Raw genomic sequence first — 11,226 nt, 5'->3', positions numbered from 1 at the left:
AGGTATCTGTCGACATATATCGATATGTAGGACAGATCTAGGTATCTGTCGACATATATCGATGTGTAGGACAGATCTAGGTATCTGTCGACATATATCGATGTGTAGGACAGATCTAGGTAGTTCTCGACATATATCGATGTGTAGGACAGATCTAGGTATCTGTCGACATATATCGATGTGTAGGACAGATCTAGGTAGTTCTCGACATATATCGATGTGTAGGACAGATCTAGGTAGTTCTCGACATATATCGATGTGTAGGACAGATCTAGGTAGTTCTCGACATATATCGATGTATAGGACAGATCTAGGTAACTGTCGATGTATATCAACGTGTAGGACAGATCCAGGTAGCTGTCCTGTCCATGTATATTGATGTGTAGGACAGATCTAGGTAGCTGTCCTGTCCATGTATATTGATGTGTGTGACAGATCTTGGTAGCTGTCCTGTCCATGTATATCGACGTGTAGGACAGATCTAGGTAGCTGTCCTGTCCATGTATATTGATTTGTGTGACAGATCTAGGTAGCTGTCCTGTCCATGTATGTCGATGTGTGTGGCAGATGTAGGTAGTTATTTTCCACATTCACATAAGATGTAAAATTATATTTTTTATTTCATATCTGTATCTTTGTCATCGTGTTTACCCAAGAAATAAGAACAGGAATTTTTGTGATTTCATTAATTCTTTCAATATTCACAAGGAATTGATAGATAATTTAAGGAGTAAGTTTTTAGAGTGTTTCAAATTGCAGAATTTAATTTTGAAGTATGTTTACGGGGCAAAAATCTAGGTTAATCCAGGCTAGCAAGGAAATGTTGCATGTTGACTACATAACTTAATGTTAGAAAGGAACGTGTTGTATGTTGGCTACATTAATCAAGGTTAGCAAGAAATGTTGCAAGTTAACTATATTAATAAAAGTTAGAAAATATATTGCATGTTGACTACATAACTTAATGTTAGAAAGGAACATGTTGCATGTTGGCTACATTGATTTAACCAAATATTAATGTTCTCCTATGTACCTCAATAACATCTTCTCATTAATGTTTTTTTTTGTAGTTACATGTTTCTTTTCTCTAAATGCTAGTTATATGTTTATATTTTCTAGATTTGCTAGTATTTCCTATTTTTGGCTTATTACATGTTTATATTTCTAAATTTTAGTTACAAGCACATACTTTGTATAATTTTTAGTTACATGTTTATATTATCTATATTTGATTGCGTGCTTGTGTTTTCTAGGTTTGGTTTAATACACGTTTATATTTTCCAGATTTGATTATGCTTATATATTAATTTAATACATGTTTGTATTTTCTTGATTCATATTGTTTAAATTTCCTAGATTTTGTTTAATAAGCGTGTATATTTACAAAATCTGGTCGTGTAAATGTTATAGGTTTCTGTTTTATTCTCAGCTTCCTCACCATTTGATGAGATGCACTTGCTTCCAGAACCACTGTATACTCTTCCCACAGACAACACCCTCATCCAGACAATTGCTGGAGCAGATAATGGGCGTATTTTCTTGGGTGGAAAAGATGGTTGCTTGCATGAGTTGGTTTACCAGGTAAGCACTTGTTTCTATACTCAGTGTTCCTATTATTTCTTTGAGCTGGTTTACCAGGTAAGCACTTGTTTCTACACTCAGTGTTCCTGCTATTTCTTTCAGCATAGAATACAGAAGTAGAATAACTTTTTTAAAGTACATGCTGTTATTCTAGTATTAATTGCCAAATATCTCATGATATTTGGTCATTAACAATCAGTAAGAATAATTTAGTGATCAACTTTCAGATTAATGATTTGATTTTATATATCATTCACTATTGGTGGGGTCCGTATATTACTTGTATCGTTCACTATTGGTGGGGTCCATATATTACTTGTATCGTTCACTATTGGTGGGGTCCGTATATTACTTATATCATTCACTATTGGTGGGGTCTGTATATTACTTGTATCGTTCACTATTGGTGGGGTCCGTATATTGTTATCGTTCACTATTGGTGGGTTCCGTATATTGCTTGTATCGTTCACTATTGGTGGGGTCCGTATATTACTTATATCATTCACTATTGGTGGGGTCCGTATATTACTTGTATCGTTCACTATTGGTGGGGTCCGTATATTACTTGTATCGTTCACTGTTGGTGGGTTCCGTGTATTACTTGTATCGTTCACTATTGGTGGGGTCCATATATTACTTGTATTGTCCACTATTGGTGGGGTCCATATATTACTTGTATTGTTCACTATTGGTGGGGTGTGTATATTACTTAATTTTAGGTGCTGTGCCATTGAGTCATACTTAATAGTTAACCTTTGAATTACTAATTTGTTATTACATTAAATCAGTTTGTGCCATTCAGAAGAATTCCCTGAAATGGTCTTTCATTGTGTTTGTGTTCAGTATGATTGAACTTTAAGGACATCTAACATAGTTGTTGTTTCTACATTTTTCAGTTGGAAAATATTTTCTACTTTTAAAAAATTTGATATTTACTGTGTCCAGACATTTACTCATTTTGAATTTAAAACTGATATCAAGATGTTGATTTTTCAGGCTGAAGATGGCTGGTTTAGGAGGAAATGCAAGAAAGTGAATCACTCGAGCAGTTCTCTTTCATTCTTAGTTCCATCATTTCTGAATTTTGCCTTTTCTGAAGAAGGTTTTATCTCATTTTTAAAATTTTTTCTATTGTTTGAAATGTTAATCTGATGTTATAGAAATATTTAATCACCTTTTTACCTGATTCTATAAAATCTTGTAAAGGTTATTTTGAACACAAATCATGACATATAATTTTCAGTTTTGTTTAATACTTTATATGATAGTTAGATTTATATGAGTTAGATTTAAGTATACTGAATCTTGTTATTAATGTCTTACATATGTGGCATGTCTGGAACTATGGATAAAACTGCTTTATTTCATGTAATTAGCTGCAAGATATAATTTTTTTTCTCACCGTTTTTAGTCTATGATATATTTGTCACAGAACTGTATATTCCTTATTCAAACAGCTTTGATAAAAGATCTATCATGGTAAGCTGTATTAAGGAATTTCTAAATATCACAGTATATTACTCATTGACATTAATAGTTATCTTTGTCTCTGTTGTGTTAGAAAGTTCTAAATACTATGCTATAGTAATCTGTGTCATTGTTGCCCCAAATAACACTATTATCTGTTAACATTAAGTACTCTGTGTCATTGTTAGGTTGTGTTCAGAAAGCCTCAAATAACACTATTATTTGTTAACATTATTAGTAATTGTGTCATGGTAAGGTTGTGTTAAGAAAGCCTCAAATAACACTATTATTTGTTAACATTAAAGTAATCTGTGTCATTGTAAGGTTGTGTTAAGAAAGCCTGAAATAACGCTATTATTTGTTGACATTATTAGTAATCTTTAAGAAAGTCCTAAGTAACACTGTATTGTTTTTAACATTAAAGTAATCTGTGTCATTGTTAGTGTGTATTAAGAAAGCCCCAAATAACACTGTATTATTTGTTGACGTTATTAGTAATTGAGTCATTGTTGTATTAAGAAGGCCCTAAATAACACTGTGTATTATATGTTGACGTTATTAGTAATTGAGTCATTGTTGTATTAAGAAGGCCCTAAATAACACTGTGTATTATATGTTGACATTAAAGTAATCTGTGTCATTGTTAGTTTGTATTAAGAAAGTCCTAAGTAACACTGTATTATTTTTTGACATTATTAGTAATCTGTAAGAAAGTCCTAAGTAACACTGTATTGTTTTTGACATTAAAGTAATCTGTGTCATTGTTAGTGTGTATTAAGAAAGCCCCAAATAACACTGTATTATTTGTTGACATTATTAGTAATTGAGTCATTGTTGTATTAAGAAGGCCCTAAATAACACTGTGTATTATATGTTGACATTAAAGTAATCTGGTCATGGTTAAGTTGTTACAATGTTCTACTCTTTTCATTGCTAGATCCAATTGTTCAGATAGAGATTGATAACAGTAGACACGTACTTTATACACGGTCTGACAGAGGAACAATACAAGTAAGTCTTTATTTTTCTAGTATCACAGACCTTTTTAATGGACTTCTTACGAAATAACCCTCTCCAGAAGGGTCAACGGCTATGTCATCGCTGTTTTTTTTAACTCACATTCAAAATTATATTGAACTACTATTTCATGAATTTATGTATTATTTGTATCAATAAGTTTGGTATTAAACTGTAGATTATAATTCAAATTTTAGGATTATACATTATATAATTCTTTAATTTAAAAGTCAATATTAGAAAAACACAGTTAAACATTGATTTTTGTGTGTGTCACATGATATGTTGAATGCAGCACTGGTTCAAATTAGAATACTAAGTCTATAGTTTCGTATTAATTATGAACTCAAATTACCGATATTGACAAGCTAGAATATAAAATAAGAACCTCATATCTTTTCTATTTGCTGAAATATCTATCACTCGTACTGAATCAAACACAGTGGCACTGCTCACCTCTTTCCATTTTTGGAAACGGTCCCTTATATACACTTACTTCAATATATGATGTGAATAACTAATTGAAAGTACTGAATGTCCCTCTAGTGGCTTTCTAAGTCATTTTCATGTGTTAGGATGCCATCTCATTCTTTCCAACCAAGATTTCAAGGAAGTTGGTTGTGTCTACTTGAAATTTGATATTTTTTTAAACCCAAGTACAGTTAGTTACTAAGCTTGATAAATTATAGTGGAATTATATGGTATAAATATAGTAATTTATCAATTTTTGGTTCTTTAACTGTATATATAAAACCTAAGAAAAAAGTACTTTGTTTCATATCCTCCACGTGCAAAATGTTTAAACTTATGTGAAGCAGCAACTGAGTATAAATTTCATAACTAGAAGAGATAATTGTTTACTTTATTTCTTTATTTACTGTTCTATGTTTTAAGAAAAATAAGTTTAAGAAAGGTCAGTTTTATATTATTGGATACTGTAACATGAGAGCACGTATTGTAACTTCTGTAATGTTAGCCAGGCAGAGCTGAAAGGTCAATATAATAAAAATATTAAATATATATAAATGTATAATGTTATGAGATTTAAGCTATTTAGTCTAAAAATTTATGTTTTCATGTTATAATATGTTGACATTCTAGAACAAACGTCATAACTTATATCTATTTCCTCATTTTTTATGGTGGTAACAATATCGGTCAAATCTACTGAACTCATACAGGGATTCATTAGTGTAAATAACAGATAAAATGTAAAGTTTTTTCTTAAGAAACATTTGATAACTATCTAGACATTATTAAGATTTTGCATGTGAAATTTGAAAATTTTCTGATGCATAAAAGTATTTTTAATCTTAAAATGAATATTACTTTGCATAATAGATAGGCAACATGCGAAAAGAAAAAGAGGCATGAGAAAACATTACTTAACAAACCTTAAGACTTAATAAAAAAAATTTTATTTTGCGTATGAAAGCATTATTTTTACTAATAATCTGCCAGATTTCATTAACATATGCTTGCTAATTTAAAAGTTATAGCAAGAAAACTATAACAAGCACAAAATTGTTACAAGGTCAGTCCCAGGAACCGAGCCCATGCTGAAAGAGTTAATCTTTCAGTGTGCTGGGAAATTTGTAATGACTTAGTGCTGCTTTGGTTGTTGCTAGTAGTTAATATGATATTTTTGCATTTAATTAGGTTGAAAAGATTGTTTACTGTATATAGATTAACTTGTTTCTTCTTTTTGATTTTTAACTTATGTTAAACATTGTTAAAGGTCTTTGATCTCGGTGCTGATGGAAAGCAGATGACAAAAGTTATAGCTGTTTCTCAAAACTCCATTGTTCAGCAGGCTGTCAACATAGCTAAGTGTGTAGTATTGGTTTTAACAAATTTATTATCATTATGTAATGAACATTAAATATATATAACAAGTATAATAAAATGTTCTACTTCACATAGGTTTATATAGTACATTTTAAAACCTAATTTCATTAACAAACTGTAACCTAAACAAAATAGTGCTTAATATAAAATGATTTCAAATTTACATGACATTACCACATGATGGTGGAATTACTGCTAGTTCGAGAATTGAAATATTAATTTCGTAGTTCATACTTTTTATTCAGTCATTAATAGAAAGAATAGAACTTGTTTAATCTTAACACAATTCAGAAAACTTTATTCCAAAATAAAAGAACATGATTTTATTAATTAAGAAAACATAATATTCAGAAGCCGTAGAAGTTCTGGTGAAGTTTTTAAAATGATAACTAATTGTTTATGTCCTGCCATCTGTGGTGATTATTGGGCTTTATAGAAAGAAATGATGAACAAGCATCCAAGTTCCTTTACAGCAGTTCTTCAATAAAGTAACAGTTACAAACTTGTAGCATAGAATCACTTGATTAAATTATGATTCTGTTAACTTAGGTTTTACATTTACCATGGTAACTTTACATAAAAATTGTTGCTGAGGTATGAATTTTTTCAACTTGTGTTAATACTGGGATATTCCTCAGACTTCATTATCCGTATCAAAGCTTCTTAGATAAGCAGCTGATGTAGTAAACATGAAAAGGTTGTAATTTGTTTTTCTTTTGCAGGACAATTGATAGGTCCAATTTTCGACCAGTGGTTCATATTAGTGCTCTGGACATTGTAGAGTCAGTTCACATCAATTTGGTAGCAGTCACACAGTCAGGTAAAGAAACAAAAACAGGTTTCCAAGCAAACATTGACCTACCAAATCTGTATATTTACTTATTCTTGGCTTTATAATAATATCAGTGTTTTGTTAGGAAACCAGGTTTTGAAAAACTTGTTTATTGTTGGATAAACTGATTATTATTTTTATGGTTACATTGTTTCACCAGGTTAACCAGGCACCATCAGGTACATCAAGTAATATTCTGTTTAACACTTTCCATATGGGGTCAATCGATGTGACGAACCTTGTAACTACAAAGTAACCATCAGAATTTCCAGACTATGACTCTTAATCCTCTCCACACAGGTCAAAGGCCGTGTCATTGTGTTTGTTGACTCGCATTCACAAGTTTAATGAACTACTATTTTATGAATTTATGTCAATAAGTTTGGTATCAAACTGTATATTATAGTTCAGATTTTAGTATTATACATTATTTAATTTCTTAATTTAAAAGTAAATATTAAAAGAACACACCTAAACATCGATTTTTTTTTGTCACATGATATGTTGAATGCAGCACTGGTTCACATTAGATGTTTGTGATGTCAAAATACGAAGTCTGTAGTTTCGTACAAATTAGGAACTCAAATTTGAACTTTTTCCACTCAAATTACTTTAAATTTTATACACATCTCGTACACTTACTGTGACACAAGTACTGTCCACTTGTAAACTAGCAGCACACTATGTTTAACCACACTTACTGTGACACAAGTACTGTCCACTTGTAAACTAGCAGCACATTATGTTTAACCACACTTACTGTGACACAAGTACTGTCCCTTGTGTCACAGTAAGTGTGGTTAAACATAGTGTGCTGCTAGTTTACAAGTGTACTGTCCACTTGTAAACTAGCAGCACACTATGTTTAACCACACTTACTGTGACACAAGTACTGTCCACTTGTAAACAGCATATTGAAAAATGTCAAATGCTGGATCTAGCTGGAAAGTAAGTTAGCTTTAAATACTCAAAAGACTTGCATGGAAACAGTTTACAATAAATAACTTTAGTTGAAATTTATAATAAACGATAGTTGAAATAATTTTGTTGGATGTTTATTGTTAATTCCTAATAATATGCATTTTTTGAAATGTAGTAAGTTGAATATTCCTATACTTTAAAGGTAACTTTTAATATACAAACTTATTATTAATATTTTCATGGCTAGGTGTTTAAAAATATATGTAACTTTTGAATATGCAAACGTTTTTTGATAGCCTTAGCTGGAAGAACACTGTAGTATGATTTTTTTAGATATAGATATAACTTTCTGAAATTGCAACTTCCTTTTATTGATAAATTTCTTTCATTTTTAGGGGTGAGATTTTATTTCACTGCTACAGCACTGATCCATCCCGAAGCCAGGCCTTTTACTTTATCTCTCTTACATGTTCGTCTTCCTCCTGGATTCTCGGCAAATGCTCCTTTACAACGGCCAAGTCACGTTCACATGGCCCATTACAGAAAAGGTGCTTCTTTCATATTTTGTATTTTAATTCTTTGTACACAAGGTTGGTGGATTATACTGACATTGTAACCATCAGTGTTTCCATACTATAACTTGTAATTTTGGTATCTTCACCAAATTTGGCAATCTTTCAGTACACAAAAAACCAGGTTTTTTAGTTAAATATTTTTTTTTAAGATTTTTTCTGAATATATGGAGTCAAAGTATTGACTGCTTTGAGTGCAAGAGATTTTGATGGTAAGATCAAAAACACTTTTCATCATCTGAAAATTTCCAATTTTATTTGTGTGTATCATATAAAACCTAAATAAATATCCAAAGTTTTTATACAATAAAATTTTATATTTCATATGTTATTTTTTATACCCTAACTCTGAATGGATTCAGTCAATTTGACTGATCTTGTAACCACCATGAAAAAAATAAGAAATAAATCTAAATTACCCTTTTTTTCTTTCTGGAATGACTGCAAGTTGTAACAGGAAATGACACTTGTTTATTCTAAAGAACTTAAAGCTCATAACAGTGTATATATATATATATATATATATGTTTGTACTTAAATTTTATTATTTTATTGCCCTTTGAACTGTGTCTAACTTATAATCCTGCCATACAAGTTGTAAATCTCTTAGCAAATGCATTGCTCAAGTTACTGTATTGATTACATAATGTACGAGCTACTCGAGAACATATATTGTGAAGAATTATTATTTTTTATTATCTAGCCTAATCTGTTTCTAATTTGTACATTTTAGTTACTTTTATAACTATAAGTTAAAATAGACACGAAAAACAAGAACTGTTGTACTTATCTTTGACCTAATTTTTTTGCTGTCAGTTACCAATGATATTTAAGCCTAATTGTTTGATACTTAAATAATTCACTTAAGAACACAGAATAATAATACACACAAAGCAAACAATGTTCTATAACTATTATAATTTAACTGGCTTTCTAACTATGGCATAAGAGCCTTATAAAAATTCCCTAAACTTCTCAATCTGAACACTGCAATAGAAACTGAAAACAAAACAGACAGTACTTTCTATACCGAAAACAATGATATTTGATAGATTAAAACTGTTTTTATTGGTTATAAATCATATAAAACATCAGAGAGAATTACTGGAAATTTATGAAAGAGGATATGACAGGTGGGCGTGGCATGTGGGTCTCATTTTCTTGCTTATGACTCCATAAGCAAATAAGATTGAAGGCTATAAAAATTAAAATTTGCTCTAGTAATATCTACATTAAATTCCTTATGTCTTGGAGGGATAGTAAATAAGATTTAAAGAACAAATATCACAATTCTCACACTAGGGGGAATTAAGGATTTTTTCAATATTTTCTTATAAAATTAAGAACTTAAAATTTGATGTATTAACTACATTTATCTACTTTTTGCATGTTATTAGTCTATATTTATGGTGCTTTAGTTAATTAAATAAGAATTAAGTTCAATACTATCATGAGAATAAAAAATTAGGGTTAACTCTCTTCAAAAACCGACAGAAAGAAAAAAAAAGATTGTTTAAGTATTTTATTTCTTATGTTTATTCTTTATGTATAATTATAAAAGTAACTGAAATGTAAAAATTAAGGATCCTTTTAAATTAGTTAAGATTAGATTATGTAAAATAAATAATAATGTTTCATGAGGCACACACACACGAGCATCTCGTAGTAGCTCGTGGGTAATGTAATTCATCAGTGTAACGTGAGCTGCACGTTCCCTGAGTGATTTACAACTTATAATGGCATGGATAGTAGTTATACACAGTTTTAAGGGCAATAAAACAATAAAATTTAATTATAAACAGATGAATACTGTTATGAACTTAAGATAAATGAATGTAGTTTCATGTTACAATTGGAAGTCATTCTAGAAAGAAAAAAAAGGTAATTTAGATTTAGTTTTTTTTTTCTTCTTGGTGGTTATGAAGTTGGTCAAACTGACCGATTCTGTTTAGAGATAGTGTAGCGAAAATAACAGATAAACTACAAAGTTTTACTGAAAAAAAAAGTTTGAAATGCATTTAGGAGGTTTTAGGGATTACACAAAGGAAATTTGACATGAGGAAAAGTATTTTTCATTTCAATAACAAAATTACTTTGCACATGGACTGTTCAGAATAAATACTCAATATATTCATGGACAAATCTTTATTTTATTAAAAATACTTCACTAAAAATATGATTTTTTGTATGTGAAAGACTTACAATATTTACTGGAAGACTGTCAAATTGTGGGAAGATATACACACTATATTGAAAGTTAGAAGTATTAAATCTATAAAACTTTAAACTAATACAAAGAGGTCACGTGGTCAGTTTAAACTAGTACAAAGAGGTCACGTGGTCAGTCAAGCCCGTGTTAGGAGAGTTAATTTCAGCTTTTAGTTCTCGGCCAGTTAGTTTCAACGTTGAGTAAATGACTGATATTTTCTAGTTCTAATTTCTTTTGTAATCGTATTAATCTATTTTTATATTCTGAACAGGCTGCGCATTATTGGCATCATCTCAGACTGAAGACAGTGATGTTATGTGGGCCATGAGTAATGACTCTTTTCCATTTCAGTCACAACTGATGGAACTTCATGTGAGCTATTATGTTATCTCTATTCACTTTATATATTATATGTTATTAACTAACTTAATATGTGTATAAAACTATGAAAATACAGACATATCAGATTTTCAAAATGTTTATGAAAAAGTTCTGATAGGTATAATGAAGAAAGCCTCACTTTTTTTCTGTGTAACTTTTCCATAGTTGAGATATTACTGTATCCATGACGTTCTTGTAGTTTTCCTGAAGGTTAGAATATTTTATTCAGTGAAGTTAATTACTGTAGTTAAGTCAGGGAAATACTATCTCAAATGATTCAGATCCTAGTGTTAATTTATTAAAGCAATATGACCTTTCATCAGAAGTTGTTTAGAAACATCTTTCCTTTCATCAGAAGTTGTTTAGAAACATCTTTCCTTTCATCAGAAGTTGTTTAG

At 30.2% G+C, this 11,226-nt stretch overlaps 1 protein-coding gene across 1 annotated transcript in view; it reads left to right on the top strand.

Moving 5' to 3' along the window:
• LOC106470563 (nuclear pore complex protein Nup155-like) overlaps window positions 1-11,226 on the top strand; it is a gene marked incomplete at its 3' end in the record, with an annotated part of 19,473 nt that overhangs the window by 6,018 nt on the left and 2,229 nt on the right. The window contains exons 2-8 of the mRNA XM_022399174.1: window positions 1,430-1,581; window positions 2,578-2,683; window positions 3,986-4,059; window positions 5,804-5,895; window positions 6,636-6,733; window positions 8,062-8,214; window positions 10,719-10,819. Of these exons, the coding sequence (XP_022254882.1) occupies window positions 1,450-1,581; window positions 2,578-2,683; window positions 3,986-4,059; window positions 5,804-5,895; window positions 6,636-6,733; window positions 8,062-8,214; window positions 10,719-10,819 (756 nt within the window). The remainder of the gene's footprint in view (window positions 1-1,429; window positions 1,582-2,577; window positions 2,684-3,985; window positions 4,060-5,803; window positions 5,896-6,635; window positions 6,734-8,061; window positions 8,215-10,718; window positions 10,820-11,226) is intronic.

This window comes from Limulus polyphemus, unplaced genomic scaffold (genome assembly GCF_000517525.1).
Source record: "Limulus polyphemus unplaced genomic scaffold, Limulus_polyphemus-2.1.2 Scaffold4088, whole genome shotgun sequence".
Lineage (NCBI taxonomy): Eukaryota > Metazoa > Arthropoda > Merostomata > Xiphosura > Limulidae > Limulus > Limulus polyphemus.
This window is presented reverse-complemented; position numbering and strand designations above follow the sequence as displayed.